Source organism: Lutra lutra, chromosome 13, assembly GCF_902655055.1.
Source record: "Lutra lutra chromosome 13, mLutLut1.2, whole genome shotgun sequence".
NCBI classification, from domain to species: Eukaryota; Metazoa; Chordata; class Mammalia; order Carnivora; family Mustelidae; genus Lutra; species Lutra lutra.
In genome coordinates this window covers 57,570,340-57,587,091 of record NC_062290.1, presented here as the reverse complement: position 1 = coordinate 57,587,091, position 16,752 = coordinate 57,570,340, and the positions used below count along the sequence as shown (strand labels likewise).

Here is a 16,752-nt window from a genome sequence, read left to right as displayed (position 1 = left end):
TTGGGCTCCCTGCTCAGCTGGGAGTCAACTTGTCTCCCTCTCCTTCTGCCCCTCCCTCTGTTCTCTCTCTCTCTGTCAAATAAATAAATAATCTTAAAACGAAAAAGAAAAGGGATGTCATAGCCAGTAAAGCACTTTATATAAACTCATATCTCATCCTAAGTACATTTGGGAGCCACTGCTGAGGTTTTGCTTTTTGTTTTTTGTTTTAAGCTGGCTCCATGCTGGGCATGGAGCCCAACATTGGTAATGAAGGATAGGTGGAAGGCAGGCAGGTGGGATAAGGCCCCCCGACAAAGAAAACCACCCTTCAAAGGATTTTACACACAAGGAGCCCTCCACCCTTTCTCACAGGACAAAAACCTGATTGGATAACAGGCACAGGGAGGGTTAATCAGATTAAAACAGCCTGCCAACAAGCCCATAAATACTCCTAAACTTAGACATTCTGGTGGTAACCCCTTTGGGTCCACTCCTTCCTTGGGAGCTTTGTACTATCACTTTGCTATCACACAATAAACCTTACTTTGGTGTCCATCACTCTCTCTTTATCTCTTCATTCGTTTATCTCTTCATTCTTCAAAGTGGCATGATCAAGAACCAATGGAGAGAAAAATCCTGCAACAGGGGGATTGAACTCAGGACCCTGAGATCAAGACCCAAGCTTAGATTGAGTCAGACTTTTAAGTAACTGCGCCTTCCAGGAGCCCTGGAGGGGTCACTGGTGAATTTTTAAGAGGAGAGTGACATGATAGAGTGATAGTTTTGGAACACTCATTCTGGCAACCACATGGAAAGGGCCTGAAGGAGGACAAGACCACTCTTGTGAAAAACTCCTTTAAAAGCTATTGCATAAATTAATAAATTATTCCATGCTATTAGAAGTCAGGGTAGTAGTTACTGTTGGGGCATAATGACTAGGTGGCAGAATAAGGGGAAATTCTAAAGGTTCAGGAAATGTTCTTTTCTGGGAGCTGGTTACATAGGTATGTTTCATTTATGAATATTCAAGCTATACCCTTATGTAATTTTCTATATGTATATATGTAATTGTATGTATATGTAATCATATGCTTATATAATTATATGCATAGATATAATTCTATATGCATGTGTTATATGTAATTTTTATGTATGTATATTGTATATCACTTGTAATTACATATACACATATATACATATATATGTGTACTGTATGAAAAAGCTATTGAATGAAACTGTCCTATACTCTTCAAAAGTGTTGTCATGAAAGACCAAAAAAGGGAGAGCTCGCAAATGTTCTTAGATTAAGACAGAGAAAGGAAACATGACAACCAAACTGATGCATGATATTGCATCAGGAAATAAAATGCTACTATGTAAAGGGCATTATTGGGATGATCAGTAAAATTTGGATAGTATTGAATCAAGCTTAAATTTCCTGAATTTTATAACTGGACTATGATTAGTCCTTGTTCTTATTACATATAGGCCAAAGTATTCAGGGATGTGTGCAACTAATTCTCAAGTGGTTCTGCAAAATAGTATGTAAATACATAAAGACAAATTTGACAAAAGTTTTTCTTTTAACTTAAGATTTTATTTATTTGAGAGAGAGCGAGCGCGCAACAGAGAGTGCACAAGCAGGAGGAAGGGCAGAGGGAGAGGGAGAAGCCAACTTCCCTTGAGCAGGGAGCCCCAAGTGGGAATTGATCCCAGTATCCTGAGAGCAAGACTTGAGCAGAAGGCAGATGCTTAACCAACTGAGTCAGGGGCCCAAGACAAACACTAAGTTATGATGGGTAGGTGAAGGATATATGGGAGCTCACTCTATTATTATTACAATATTTTGGTAGATTTGGAAAAATTAATCATAAACTGGAGAGAACGTATTATAATTTTTAATATAACTTATTATATTATAACAAATTATATATATTATATTATATTATATTTATATTTTTAATGTTATATTATACATATTATAATTTATAATATAATCACAAGATGATGTGACTTGGACTAAATTTGACACTAAGGACAGAAAAAAATGAGTAAATTTAAGACATATTTTGAAGGTAGAACTGACAAAACTGGCTATTTGATAAGATGTAGTACACGAAAAAAAGAACAGAAGTCATTGGTGTAAAGAGCCCTCAGCGCCCAAACTAGCTCCACCCTTCGCCTTTCGACGCAACCTGCGGAAGTGAAGAAAAGAGAGCGACTGATAAACTGCAGAAAGGCTTCCGGTCTGGCGTCGCAAAGAGACCGTAAATGGGAGAATCCAGTTTGGCCCCTCCCCCATGATGGGCGGTCCTGGGGAGTGACAGATGCCAATGGCCAGCGATTCTTCCGGCACTCACCCAATGGCTCTGGAACTGGGCGGAGTCCTGCGGCACGAGGCTTGTCCCCACGCGGTGCGGGGAGTTTACCGCAAACCTTCGGCAGTTCTGTTGCCAGGCTTCTGTAATTCTGCGGAGGGCTTGGGCACTTCTGCCAACGTGGGAAGAAATTGTACAGAATACGTGGGCTTTGAATCCGAAGTGCTGGAGCAAGACCTGGACCCAGAATTATGGGGCCGGCGCCCACGGGAGGGCAGGATCGCGGAGCTGCTGGGGAGCCAGAGGTGAGTGAGCTGTATGGGAGGAAAGAGGACTTTCCACGTGCCAGAGGTGGCAGAGACTGGCAGTTCGCCGGCGAGGGGCGCGAAGGCGGTAGCTTCTGGAAGAGCCTTATTCCGTCACGTTTCCAGTCTGGGGCACTGAGACCGTCAGGGGAGATGGAACCTAGCGTTATTTGGATAGAAGCAGTAAAGCTTATTAAGCTTACTCCTTCGAGAACTGTGCACTTGGAAGAAACCAAACCAGGTCATTTTCCTAACCAGGTCTTCCTCGTCATTGTGTGAGATCTAACCTCTTGTGCCCGGTTCTGTGCTCGCCGCTGTAACAGGGCACAAGGTGGTGCTTCTGGAACCCTTCAGTAGAGCTCTCACCCGTGTGGGACCGTGGAGTGGGGGCGGGGCCCAGGGCTGTAGGGCAGAAGGTTTGGGATCCTACAGACCAGGCTGTGAAGCCTGCTTACAGCATATGCATACTAACTGTGGAACCTTGAGCTCAGGGGCTCCTTTCAAGTGTGTATTTTCTGTTGGGATTACTGAGGATTGGATGACTTACTGAGTCTATTTTACAGAGGCCACTTATACTGATGTAGACTATAGTCAGGCTTTCTGGCAGGGGTGGAGCCTGAGCAAGAGTGGAGGTGGCATTTGCAGATTCCCAGGACTAACTGAGCAGAAGAGGAAACTCCCTGGTGCATGGTACCGAAAATACAAGGAGCTCAAGCATTGCTTAGGCTTATTCAACTACTAACCCTACCAACTCCAGGCAGGGCTCCATGCTTGTGCTGTCACATAGAGGAGCCCTCAACTCAAGGTGTTTTCAGCCTAGGGCTCAGTAATGTTCTTCTAAGTAATGATAATCCTGAGTTTTACAGTTGGACTCCCATTCAAAAGAGTGAACAGGAGCCTGTGAAGATTCTGCCCACATCCTATCATGGTGGCACTTCAGGCAGTGGATGCTAGACATCTGTGACCTCACAGTGGCTTCTCTCCTCATTGGCCACAGGAGATGGAACCAGCTCCAGAGAGCACAGGCAAGGAGGGAAAGAAGGAGTCCTCAAAGAAGCGTACCTTGGCGGGGCCTCCAGTGGAGGGCCTCCTGCAGCCAGTGAAGCTTAGCCGGGCAGAACTGTATAAGGAGCCCACCAATGAGGAGCTGAATCGGCTTCGGGAGACTGAGAGTCTCTTCCATTCCAGCTTGCTTCGCTTACAGGTACTATTGGGTGGCTGGGGCTTTGGTTAGACAGTGGGCCCAGGACCCTGATGCTGAAGGACTCTCCCCTGTCTGTTTTTTCAGGTAGAGGAGCTACTAAAGGAAGTGAGGATACCAGAGAAGAAGAAGGAGCGGATTGATACTTTCCTACGGGAGGTCAACCAGCGGGTCCTGAGGGTGCCCTCAACTCCTAAGACAGAGGTAAGGCAGGTAATGTGAAGAAATGAAAAGCCCCGGAGAGGTCCTCAGTGTGGGCCTCTGAAACAGGGCCTCCTCTTCTCCAGAGGGGGTGGGGTGCTAGGGAGCTCATTTTCGCTGCCAGGAGGCTCAACTGGAAGTCCAGTCAGCCATGTGTTCATTTGTTCAGCAAACACCTAGTTCCTTGCAGTACTTGTATTCTTAGGATACATTAGTGAACAAAGTGGTCTGTTTTCTAGTGTTGGACTTAGAGATAGTAGATAATAAGCATGGCAGGTAAACCGTGTGGTAATGTTAGAAAGTGGTAAGCACTATGGACAAAGGAGAAAGTAGGGCAAGGTAAGGGAATTGTGGGGATATCAGAGGATGGGAATGGTCTGCAACTTTAAATAGGGTGGTTCAGGTAGGCCCCATTGAAGTGACATTAGTGTGAAGATTTGAAGGAAGTGAGTCAGCCATATAGATACCTAAGGGAGGAAGAGCATGCCGGTAAGGGGAAATAGTCAACACAAAGGCTCAAATGTAGGAGTAAGTCTGGTATATTCCTTGGATTGAATGAGGAGAAAATAGGAGATGAGTTCAGAAAGGCAATGGGGGAAGGAGGCATTTCAAATGTCAAATAAATAAAATCTTAAAAAAAAATAAAAATAAAAATAAAAAATAAAAACGTTCTCAGGGCGCCTTAGTAGCTCAGTTGGTTAAGCCACTGCCTTTGGCTCAGGTCGTGATCCCAGAGTCCCAGGATTGAGTCCCACATCAGGCTCCCAGCTCCGTGGGGAGTCTGCTTCTCCCTCTGACCTTCTCCCCTCTCATGCTCTCTCTCACTCTCTCTCTCTCAAATGAATAAATAAAATCTTTTTTTTTTTTTTAAAGATTTTATTTATTTACTTGACAGAGAGATCACAAGCAGGCAGAGAGGCAGGCAGAGAGAGAGGAGGAAGCAGGCTCCCTGCTGAGCAGAGAGCCCGATGCGGGGCTCGATCCCAGGACTCTGAGATCATGACCCGAGCCGAAGGCAGCGGCTTAACCCACTGAGCCACCCAGGCGCCCCGAATAAATAAAATCTTAAAAAAAAATAAAAACGTTCACTCAGACTGTTGTGTTAGTAGAATAGAGGAACGCGTGAGTGGCTCAGTTGGTTAAGTATCTGCCTTTGGCTCCCGTCATGATCCCAAGGTCCTGGGATCCAGTCTCCCATCGGCCTTCTTGCTTATCAGGGAGCTTGCTTCTCCCTCTGCTGCTCCCTGTGCTTGTGCTTTCCCAGACAAATAAAATCTTTTTTTTTTTAAGATTTTATTTATTTATTTGATAGAGATCACAACTAGGCAGAGCGGCAGGCAAAGAGAGAGAGGAAGGGAAGCAGGCTCCCTGCTGAGCAGAGAGCCCGATGCGGTCCTGGGCTCGATCCCAGGACCCAGGGATATGACCTGAGCCAAAGGCAGAGGCTTTAACCCACTGAGCCACCCAGGTGCCCCTGGCAAATAAAATCTTAAAAAAAAAAAAGTAGAATGGCAGGAGATAGAGGTAAAATCAGGGAGACTAGTTAGAAACCTATTATGTGATGATCCCCAAGAAAGTGGTAGTATCTCAGACTAGGATGGAGAAGTAGAGAAGTGGTCGGTGTCTAGATGCTCTTGAAAGTGGAATGGGTGTTCTTAATGGAGATGAGTGAAGGTGATTTAAATGTTTTGGGCTTGAACAACTACTGTGAAGTTGCCTTAATGAGGAGGACATGTTTACAGAAAGACTAAGAGTTTTCAAATATGTTGAAGTGTTTAATTTCAGATGTCTACTAGACGTCAAGGGGGACATGTCAGAAAGGCAATCAAATTAATATGTATCACTGTCTCTGTCCCCACAGCTGACTGACCAGACCTGGCTCCCAGCTGGGGTTCGAGTACCCGTCCACCAAGTGCCCTATACCGTGAAGGGCTGTTTCCGCTTCCTGCCTCCAGCCCAGGTCACTGTTGTGGGCAGCTACCTTTTGGGTACCTGCATCCGGCCGGACATCAATGTGGACATGGCAGTGACCATGCCCAGGGTGAGGTCCAGTATTTGGGTGATGAGGGACCTGTTCCTTGACCACCTGCAAATTCCTGGGTCCCTCTTTCTTTCCCATTTGCCACTTGCCAGGAGGTTGAAATCTGAACTGGAAAAAGGGCAGAAGTCCCTGGGTGGCTCAGTTAGTTAAGTGTCTACCTTCGGCTCAGTCATGATCCCAGGGTTCTGGGATTGAGCCCCACATTGGGCTCCCAGCTCAGTGAGGAGCCTGCTTCTCCCTCTCACTCCTGTTCGTGCTCTCACTCTCTCAAATAAATAAAATCTTAAAAAAACAACAAACAAAATTTGTTCTTTTGCTGTCTTCTTGAGGGCAGCTTAAATGTGCCCTTGGATCAGTTGCTGCTGTTTGGAATTTTGCCTTCCTTGTCTGAGAGCTAAGTATATTGTTGTTAGCCCTGGTTCGGACACTCTGGCCAGGAAAGACCCCTAAGGTTTCTTTCTTTCTTTCTTTCTTTCTTTCTTTTTTTTTTTAAGATTTTGTTTATCTATTTGGCACAGAGAGAGAGAGACCACAAGTAGACAGAGAGGCAGACAGAGAGAGAAGGGGAAGCATGCTCCCCGCTGAGCAGAGAGCCTGATGTGGGGCTCAATCCCAGGACCCTGAGACCATGACCTGAGCTTGAAGGCAGAGGCTTAACCCTCCAAGCCACCCAGGTGCCCCAAATATCCCTGAGGTTTCTAACTGTGACTCACCTTGTCTTCATCCTGGCCCCCCAGCTCTCTCACAACTAGCAGTTAAGTGCCTGGTCATCTCTCCCTTCTTGTGACCCTCCCCAGGAGATCCTACAGGACAAGGATGGGTTGAATCAGCGCTACTTCCGCAAGCGCGCTTTCTACCTGGCCCATTTGGCTCACCATCTAGGCCAAGACCCCCTCTTTGGCAGTGTTCGCTTCTCCTACACCAACGGCTGCCACCTGAAACCCTCATTGCTGCTTCGGCCTCCTGGTGAGAGGCACACACTGGGCCGAAGGCACAGTCTGGGGTGACAAATCCAGTGGGGGAGGTGTGGGGACCTCAAATCCAAGGTGAGTGGTTTGGGCCTCAGGTTTGAAGGGGAAGGTATAAGGACCTCAGATTCTAAGGTGGGAGGGCGTGGGCCCTCACTTAGGAGGAGGGTGGTACAGGGCACCCCCTGGCAGGATCTCAGCACTCCCTGTCTCCCCCAGGGAAGGATGAGCGCCTGGTCACCGTACGTCTGCATCCGTGCCCTCCACCTGACTTCTTCCGCCCCTGCCGCCTGTTGCCGTCTAAGAACAATGTGCGCTCTGCCTGGTACCGAGGGCAGAGTCCCCCAGGGGATGGTAAGCAGGCAGTGGTATCAAGATAGAGCTGAAGGGAAGGATGTTGTGGGGATTTCTCCTCCCGAGGCTTCCCCTCTCCCACAGGTAGCCCGGAGCCTCCCACCCCCCACTATAACACATGGGTCCTGCAGGACATGACCCTTGAGTCCCATATGCAGCTGCTGTCCACTGTGCTGGGCTCAGCCTTGGGGCTGAAGGATGGTGTAGCACTTCTGAAGGTCTGGCTGCGGCAGCGGGAACTGGACAAGGTGAGTTGGGAGTGGCACAGCTTCCATGCCTCACTTGGTGGCGGGCTGACCCTAAGCTTGGGCCGCTCTCTCCATCTCATTTTCAGGGCCTGGGAGGGTTCAGTGGGTTCCTTGTCTCCATGCTGGTTGCCTTCCTTGTGTCCACATGCAAGATCCACACCACTATGAGTGGCTACCAGGTCCTGAGGAACGTCTTGCAGTTTCTGGGTAAGGTGGCTAGACCCCGAAAGGCCAAGGATTCCACTCTTCCTGTGAATCCTCTCATCCTACCAGGGATCATTCAGTTTGTTGCCATCAAACAGTTGAACAAACTGAATTCTGGAGGCAGGCAGTTGTAGTCACCTGACCGGAGGCACAGTGTCATTAGGGCTGGGTCCCCTGGGAAGAAGATACCGTCTGATACACCCATCTTCTCTGGCTCACTTCAGCCACCACAGATTTGACAGTCAACGGGATCAGCCTATGTCTCAGCTCAGATCCCTCCTTGGTGAGTGGGGCAGGGTTGGGTCTGGACAAGGAGGCTTGATGGTAAGGCCCCAACCCTAACTGATTTCTCTCTGTGCCTCCAAGCCGGCCCTGGCTGACTTCCACCAGGCCTTCTCTGTTGTCTTCCTGGACTCCTCAGGCTTTCTCAATCTCTGTGCTGATGTTACTGCCTCTACTTACCACCAGGTACGAATCGAGTCGTCTCCCTCTCCTGGGTACCCCTCATGTCCCGGTCCAGATTCTGCCCCTTCTGCCAGTCCCAGAGCCCCAGAAACTCCTCTCCAAAGAGCTTAGGTCAGGCATGTCTCTTGGTCTGAGCCCTCAGGTCAATGAAGAGAGGGGTAGAGTGGTGATAGTTTCACATGTGAGTTACCTGTTTATCCTGTGGCCCCAGGTACAGCATGAGGCACGGCTGTCTATGGCATTGCTGGACAGTAGAGCTGATGACGGATTCCAGCTTCTGTTGATGACTCCCAAACCCATGATCCGGGCTTTTGACCATGTCTTGCAGTAAGTTTAGGGGTGGCAGGCTCTGTCAGTGGGGCCTTTTCCCCTGGGGCTGCAGTGATGGGGCAGATCTTTAGATCTTTAGATCTTCCTTGTTTTGAGGGGGGTGGTCTTTGAGGTCAGCAGCACCTCATTCTGTCTCTTTGTCCCTCTATGCCCCTCTAGTATCCATCCATTGAGTCGCCTACAGGCAGCATGTCACCGGCTAAAGCTGTGGCCAGAGCTGCAGGATCTTGGTGGGGACTATGTTTCTGCTGCTTTGGGCTCCCTGACCACGCTCCTGGAGCAAGGTCTGGGGTCCCGTCTGCACCTGCTGGCCCATTCTCGGCCCCCAGTGTCAGAGGTGAGGTGCTGTGGTGGTGGGGAGTTTGTGGGCCTAAGGGGGACTAGATCCAGAGTCCCATGGGATACAAAAGACACCATTCCTCTAGCTAGATCTACCTACCTACCTACCTTTCTTTATTTCTTCTTTCTTTCTTTTTTTCTTTCTTTTTTTTATCCATTACACAGAGAGAGTGTGCATAAGCAGGGGGAGGGTCAGAGGCAGAGGGAGAAGCAGGCTCCTCACTGAGTGGGGAGCCCGATGTGAGGTTTGATCCCAGGATCCTGGGATCATGACCCAAGCTGAAGGCAGACACTTGACCAGCTGAGCCACCCAGGTGCCCCTAGATCTTTATATCTGGGTTTCCAATCAAGCTGGGGCATTCTTGAGTTGAGCTCAGCCTTTTTACACCCTTCAGTGGGACCTCAGCCAAGATCCACCGAAGCACAGAGACTCTGGGACCCTGACCCTGGGATTGCTCCTCCGGCCTGAGGGGCTGACCAGTGTCCTTGAGCTGGGTCCAGAGGCCAACCAGCCAGAGGTGAGGAGCCGTGGTCTGGGGATGATTTGGGCCTGTCTTGGGAATCCAAGCTGTGCGCTGGCAGAAGTGTGGATTACCCTCATCCGCTTAGATTGCAGCCTTTCAGGGGTTTCTGACAGAGTCCATCTTTGTTGATTTCTCCTACCACCCATTGCCTTTCCTCAGGCTTCTGACTTCCGCCAGTTCTGGGGATCTCGCTCAGAGCTTCGGCGTTTCCAGGATGGAGCCATTCGGGAAGCTGTGGTCTGGGAAGCAGGCTCTATGGCCCAGAAGCGCCTTATTCCCCACCAAGTGGTCACCCACCTCTTGGCACTGTGAGTCTTAGCATCTGGATGCTGGGAAGCAGCCATGGATTGGGGAGCCTTTTAGGAGGGTCTGGCCCAGGCTTTGGGCTGAGCAGCTAAAGTCCAGTCGCTTATTCCAGTAGCCTCAATGCCCACACTGAGTCTGTGCTATGCCCCTTTCCCAGCCATGCCAACATCCCAGATACCTGTGTCCACTATGTGGGGGGCCTTCTGGACGCATTGATCCAAAACCCAAAAGAGGTAAGGGTTGTGTGTCAGGGCTGGGGTCAAGGTGGGGGGTGGTTGCTGAGCAGCCTGTGCGGTGGAATTCGGTAGCAGGTGGAGGGCACTTGCTATACCTCAGCCAGACTGCACTTCTCATAGTGTCCAGCAGAGGGGATGCTGGCTCTACGGCAGCCTTAGCTGTGGTAAAATCCCAGGTGGTGGGGGTGGAGTGGGGGAGGGGGGATGGGTTCCTAGGGTCCTGGTCTCCTGACTGTGTTCTCCTTCTTAGACCTCCAGCACAGGTGAGGAGGCCCTGGCAGCAGCTGTGCGTTGCTATGATGACCTCAGTCGCCTTCTGTGGGGGCTGGAAGGTCTCCCGCTGACTGTGTCTGCTGTGCAGGGAGCTCACCCAGTGCTTCGGTATACTGAGGTGAGGTGCAAGGGGACAGGGAGCCCTTTCTGCTTGGTGACCCTCTCGCCTCTGCCCCACCCACCCAGTATTGTCCCTTCCAATTCCCATGTTCACTCTCTCCCTGTCTCAGGCCCCTTCCTCAGCCCTACTTCTTCCATAGGTGTTTCCACCTACCCCAGTCCGGCCAGCCTACTCCTTCCATGAGCAGCTTCGAGAGCGGGCCTCACTGTTACCCCGGCCTGACAAGCCCTGTCCAGCCTACGTGGAGCCCATGACCGGTGAGGAGCCCTTGGGAGGGATGAGAGGAAACTCCCACTCCAGCCCACAGTCTCGAGACCACTTACTTTTCTTCTAGTGGTATGTCACCTGGAGGGCAGTGGTCAGTGGCCACAGGACGCTGAGGCCATACGGTGGGTCCGAGCTGCCTTCCAGCTGCGCCTGGCAGAGCTGCTGACACAACAGCACGGGCTGCAGTGTCGTGCCACGGCCACGCACACAGACGTCCTCAAGGTTAGGCTGGTGCAGGGTCAGGAGGCCCCAGGGAGGGAGGAGATGGGATGTGAGGGTGCTCCAGCCTGACCTGGATCTCTCACCCCATCTCCTCTTTCGCCAGGATGGGTTCGTGTTCCGGGTTCGTGTGGCCTATCAGCGGGAGCCCCAGATCCTGAGGGAAATGCGGAGCCCTGAGGGGTTGATCTCCTTGAGGGACACACCTGTCTCTCTCCACCTCGAGAGGGAGACGAGGCACTTGCCCCTGCTCACCAGCGCCTTGCATGGGTATGGCCCTGTCTGAGAGGCCAGATGTTATAATAGAGATAGGAGTTATGGAGTCAGGCAAATTCTAGAACCCTCGCCCTGCCACTTCACTGGCTATGTCCTTTTTGGGCAGGGCAGGCCCCCTGCTCCAGCCTTATTTCTCATGTGTGAAATGGGAATTTTATAGGACCAACCTGTTGGCATTAAATAGGGGTATGTGAGATTCTGTATAGAATGTGTTAGCACAGAGGGAGACTTCTGGGAAAGGTTGAGTGGAGAATGGTGGTGGAGATGAAGTACTGTTCTTGGGCCCTGATGGCCTGAGGCTCATTGCCACTACTCTTCCCCATCCGCAGGCTCCAGCAGCAACACCCAGCCTTCTCAGGTGTGGCGCGGCTGGCCAAGCGGTGGGTACGTGCCCAGCTTCTGGGTGCGGGGTTCACGGACGAGAGCCTGGACCTGGTGGTTGCTGCTCTTTTCCTGCATCCTGAGCCCTTCACCCCTCCCAGGTGATTCTCTTCATCTTTACCTTAGACAGAAAGTTCCCCTTGGGGCCAGCTTTCATCCCTTAGGCTATACCTTCAGTCCAAATGGGAGAGGGTAGCTGAAACAGGTGACAGAAGGGGTTCTGAGACACCCCCCACCCCCTAATCCCTGTCAAGGGGTCTAGGTTGTCTAGACCACTGGGTGAGCCCTGGGATGTGTGGTTGGGCCCAAACTCTTTGCTCACTCTTTTTTCTCAGCTCCCTGCAAGTCGGCTTCCTTCGGTTCCTTTTCTTGGTGTCAACCTTTGATTGGAAGAACAACCCTCTTATTGTCAACCTCAACAACGAGCTCACTGGTAAGTGATAGGACTGGGGTCAGACTACCGCAGGAAAGACAGTTTATGGATTGCAGAGAGGGCACATGAGGTTCTCCCTGTCAGTCTGTGAGGTGCCTTTATGTGTGTATGCCCAACCTTTCCCGGATATTTGTGCTTGACCCCAGTGGCCTTGGCGTGGGGGAATTACTAGGAAGAAGAGGCCTAGTCCCAAGTCTTTAGGGAGTTCTGAGGCTGGAGAGCTATGGTTTGCTCACATGATGATCAGAAACAGAATGGGCTAAGGGTGGTAAGCAGGCTACCTGGTGGGGGCTGTGAAGGGAAGAAGGGAGTAGAAGGGGACACTGAATGCTGAGTCAGAAGTCTTGTGTGGAGCAGGAAAGGGCCCATATTAGATGCCCAGACCTCTTGGGGAGTGGGGGTGATGATTTCCAGTTGTAACATGAGGAGCTCTGGTCCCAGCAGAGAGGAGGGTGTCAGCTTCCTAATTCCCCAGGTGTGTGGGAGCATAGGGTGGGAAGGGGTCAGGGGCAGGCCTCAGCCTGTGCAAGCCCGGAAACTAGACTGGGGTGCCAGGCAGTGGAAAATTCTGCCTCTGGGCTGAGCTTGGGAGTGTAGCGCCCCACCCAGCAGGGGCAGACATGGTGTCCTTTTCATTGCTTTGTCTGTTGGGGGAGGGCCATCAGAAAATCCCTGCAATGGGCTAGCAGAAGACCTGGGGCAGTAGAACACGTCGGGAAAGGAGCAGGCTGACCCAGGACCCCCTCTTGTTCACAGTGGAGGAGCAGGGGGAGATCCGCAGTGGCTTCCTGGCAACTCGGACACAACTCCCGGTTATGGTCATCGTTACACCCCAGGATCGTAAAAACTCTGTATGGACACAAGATGGACCCACGCCCCAGGTGCAATCCCATCCCTACTTCCAAATTTGTGTTTTTCTTCCCCTAAGGAAAAAGTAGGCCCAGTCTGACCTCAGAGAGACCCATGGTTAGGTCTGATCTGTTTGCTGTATGTGTATCCCCTCTAGATTCTACAGCAGCTTGTGGTCCTGGCTGCTGAGGCCTTGCCTGTCCTAGAGAAGCAGCTAATGGATCCCCAGGGGCCTGGAGACATCAGGGTAAGCCCCTGACCAAGAGTGGCTCTGGGGTTCTGGGGAGTCTGCCTTTGAACATTGGAAGTTTGGAGGTGTGGGGGCCCTCACTTGATGCTCTGTCTCCTTGTTTGGTGAGACTGAATCCACAGAAGGCATCAGAGCTGCCCACGGTGCCTGACAGTGCTGGAGCCTGCAGGACAACCAGGGTCCTGGCTCTCTCCAGGCTGCATGCCTCTAGCCTTTGCTCCTCCTGAGAGGGTAAAGCTGACCCCAGCTGGGGCTTGGTGTTCCCACCTTTAGATGAGCATTTGGGTCCCTAATTGGGGCGGGGTGGGTGACAGACAAAAGAGAAGGAGGAAACCGAGGTGGGCATGTAGGAGGCTTTGTGGTCCACCTCTCAACTCCCAGTGGGCACTGCTGACCCTGTCCTACCCTTCCTCAGACGGTGTTCCGGCCGCCCTTGGATTTGTATGATGTGCTGATCCGCCTGTCTCCCCGCCATATCCCCCGGCACCGCCAAGCTGTGGACTCGCCAGCTGCCTCCTTCTGCCGTGGCCTGCTCAGTGAGCCAGGGCCAACTTCCCTGATGCCTGTGTTGGGCTATGATCCTCCTCAGCTCTATCTGGCACAGCTCAGGGTAGGCCCTAAGGGACTGACTAAACCTGGGGAGGGGACTTCCAAGTGAACCTGGGGCCATGGAGGTGATTCTCAGGTGTCCAACACCTGAGTCTTATCTGTGTCCTGCCCTTTCCTAGGAGGCCTTTGGGGACCTGGCCCTTTTCTTCTATGACCAGCATGGTGGAGAGGTGATTGGTGTTCTCTGGAAGCCCAGCAGCTTCCAGCCCCAGCCCTTCAAGGTGTGCTGGCTGGTGATAACCATGTGTTTGTGAGTGTGTGCTTACAGTTCCATGTGGGCACGCCTGTCTGTATGTGGCGTGCTCTCTGAGTGACTGTGGGTCAGGTGTGGAGCACGTGTCTTGCATGTCTGTCTCCACTATTGCTGTTCCCCTCCACCACCCGCATGTCGTCCCTGGTGTACCTTTGGGACACTCAGTCTACATTTCTCTGCTTCCCCTAGGCCTCCAATGTGAAGGGGCGCATGGTGACGTCTCAAGGTGGGGAGCTGGTGATGGTGCCCAATGTGGAAGCGATCCTGGAGGACTGGGCCATCCTCGGTGAAGGCCTGGTGCAGGCCGTGGAGGCTCGAAGTGAAAGGTGGACTGTGTGATCTCCAGCCCTAGGAGCAAGCTGTAGGTGACAGCTGGACTTCAAACCTCTGGAATGGCATGACCTCCACCCTTGCCACATATGGATCCTTCGTGGAGTACCTGCCAGTCTGAACACACTGAGATATTCTCCCAAAGAAGTCCTGCCCCAGTTTTCTGTCTGATGCCTCAGCACTGGGGCAGAGAGTTCCCTGGGCCTGTCTGAACTCCCAGAAGAGGAGGGTGAGCCAGCTCAGAGAGGGAGCTAAATGAACCCAAAAGATCCATCTACCTGTCAGCCCTGGCCTGTCTTCCTAGGATGTTTCCAGAAGCTTGGAGAGGAGGACATGTGTCCAGGGCTGAGGCTCTGTCTCCTTCCTATTGCCAGGATATGTGTCTAGACCTTATAGTATGCCCTTCAGTGTAGGGTCTGAACTTTAAATAGGGCCCAGAGGAGGTGAGATACTTGCTGAGGGTCCCAGAATTCCCACATTGAGAGGGGTGCTGCTGCTTTCCAGGGTGGAATATGGAAACGGGACAGAGGGCAGAAGGGGCTGGCTGGGTGAAGGGGCGAGGGGGACAGCTGGTCCTCTAGTCCAGGAAAGCTGCAGAGAGCACCTGTGTCTCAGTCCCTCTGGCTCTGTGCCTCTGCCCGTTCATGTCACAAACTGCCCCCACCTCGTCCCTGCAGCAGGCGTGCAGAGGAGAGCAAGACCCTGATCCTGCTCTCCAGGAGCTCTCCATATCGGGGGTGTAGAGGGGTTGCTTCCTCCTTTCAGCCCGGTACACACCCCTCTTCCGGCAGCCTCTCCCTTCTCCATCTCCCCTAATCCTGGATGTTTTACAGACTCAGCTCAAATAGTGCTTCCTCCAACCCTTCCCATGCCCCCAGCCTGAGGTGCTCTTTCTCTTCTCTGAAACATTGGAGCAGTTTTTGTCTGTTCAGCTTACTTGGTGGTCACATTCAGTGGCATGCACCCTTCTGTTGTCTTAAACTTGGATTTTAAATTAAATTACTTACTTTTGGGGTACCTGGGTGGCTCAGTCGTTAGGTATCTGCCTTTGGCTTAGGTCAGGATCTCAGGGTCCTGGGATCGAGTCCTATGTTGGGCTCCCTGCTCAGCAGGAAGCCTGCTTTTCCCTCTTCTGCTTCCCTCTCTTGCTGTGTCTCTGTCAAATAAATAAAATCTTTAAAAAAATAATAATAATCACTTTCCCCATGTTCTTGGCTCTTCTGCCTTCTTCACATGGTTTTAACCTTGTCTTCTACACCTCTTTGGGGACACGTGACACGTGGATTTCTTGGTGCCTTTGTGGCACCGAGGACAGCGCTGTGCTCAAGAAGGATACAGATGTGTACAGAAGGGCTGATGGGAGCAAGCACCAGATTTCAAAGAAAGAGAATCAGGATTTTTACTCTGCCTAGAATGCGCGGGGTGGTGATGGTGAGCAGACGGTCATAAAGGGCTCAGTAAATGCCGGGTGCTATTAGGTTTTTTACATATCTTCTGTGTGGGAATGTGCTCACACAGTAATACCAGCCCCATGAAGTATGTGCTTTGACTTCTCATCTGAATGAAGGAGCAGGTTCAGCAGCAGGCAGGCCCCCTTGGCTGCCTGGCCATCAGGCTTCATCCTCAAGATGATAAGCCACCTATGGGAACCCTGATCTCCTTTTGTCCCAATTTTGTGAGTCTTCGTGAACCTATGCCAGTCCCTAGCTGTCACTGTTAAGCGATTAGAAATGGGCATAGAGAATATACCGATGAGCTATGTGAGCTGGAATTGGCATTTCCCCATGCCCCTGAGGCATAATCCCCAAAGGAAAGCAGGCAAGGCTTCACTGTCAGAGAAACACCTTTCAGCGCTCATGGATCTTGGGTGTGTGGTTGTCCCTGGCTGCTCCTCACTCACTTTTCCCCACAGCCCGTCCCTGAGGCTCTGAGGAGGGACAGTGCTGGCCTACTTCAGGCAGTCCTGCTTCACGCAAGGGTCAGCTTCAGTCCTTGGCTTCTGGCCTTTCCACAATTCAGTTCTAGAAGATCCCAGTGCAGGAAGGAACAGAATCTGCTCCTAGGGAGAATAGCAGGTGGCTCCAAGAGGGGCGGGCAGTGGTCTCCACTCAGGAGATGAGCCCTGGCCCTGCTACCTCCTCATGTGTCCTCGGGCAGGTCACACACCCTTGCTGGGCTCAGCCTTCCCACCTTGAAAATGGGTATGGTACTGGCCTTTTCAGGTGCACAACATGGCAAGGGAGGAGGCTAGAGGACTCAGACTCAAGAAGCCGGGCCATCCTTTTCTGCACTCCCTGCTTAGAGGGTGGGGTGTGGAGAGTGCTGGAAGCCCAGCCCCTAATCTCAGTCCCTCATACTGCAGCCCCAAGCTGTTTTCCTCATATCTCTGGGAAGTAGGTGAGGAGGCTGGTGTGGTCTAAGATGATCTGGAAGTGGGGGTGGCCTGAGGAGCTGGACCTTCACTGGAAG

General features: G+C 51.5%; 1 protein-coding gene across 1 annotated transcript; it reads left to right on the top strand.

The window, feature by feature from the left end:
- Positions 1 to 2,309: 2,309 nt before the first annotated feature.
- Positions 2,310 to 15,420, top strand: NOL6 (nucleolar protein 6). The gene is made up of 26 exons (XM_047700157.1): positions 2,310 to 2,605; positions 3,603 to 3,809; positions 3,894 to 4,010; positions 5,869 to 6,048; positions 6,846 to 7,014; positions 7,236 to 7,370; positions 7,455 to 7,618; positions 7,705 to 7,825; positions 8,047 to 8,105; positions 8,189 to 8,290; positions 8,499 to 8,614; positions 8,777 to 8,954; positions 9,352 to 9,474; positions 9,640 to 9,788; positions 9,944 to 10,019; positions 10,273 to 10,413; positions 10,556 to 10,673; positions 10,751 to 10,905; positions 11,009 to 11,172; positions 11,508 to 11,660; positions 11,895 to 11,992; positions 12,749 to 12,873; positions 12,999 to 13,088; positions 13,507 to 13,701; positions 13,820 to 13,921; positions 14,143 to 15,420. The coding sequence occupies exons 1-26, from the start codon at positions 2,552 to 2,554 to the stop codon at positions 14,290 to 14,292; spliced, it is 3,441 nt and encodes a 1,146-aa protein (XP_047556113.1). The 5' UTR covers positions 2,310 to 2,551; the 3' UTR covers positions 14,293 to 15,420.
- Positions 15,421 to 16,752: the final 1,332 nt, after the last annotated feature.

What these genes read in the sequence shown, in the direction of transcription:
- NOL6 (XM_047700157.1), top strand. Translation starts at nt 2,552, where the DNA reads ATGGGGCCGGCGCCCACGGGAGGGCAGGATCGCGGAGCTGCTGGGGAG. An exon ending in TGGCAGTGACCATGCCCAGG is followed by an intron (nt 6,049 to 6,845) that starts GTGAGGTCCAGT and finishes GACCCTCCCCAG; the next exon opens with GAGATCCTACAGGACAAGGA. An exon ending in GAACGTCTTGCAGTTTCTGG is followed by an intron (nt 7,826 to 8,046) that starts GTAAGGTGGCTA and finishes GGCTCACTTCAG; the next exon opens with CCACCACAGATTTGACAGTC.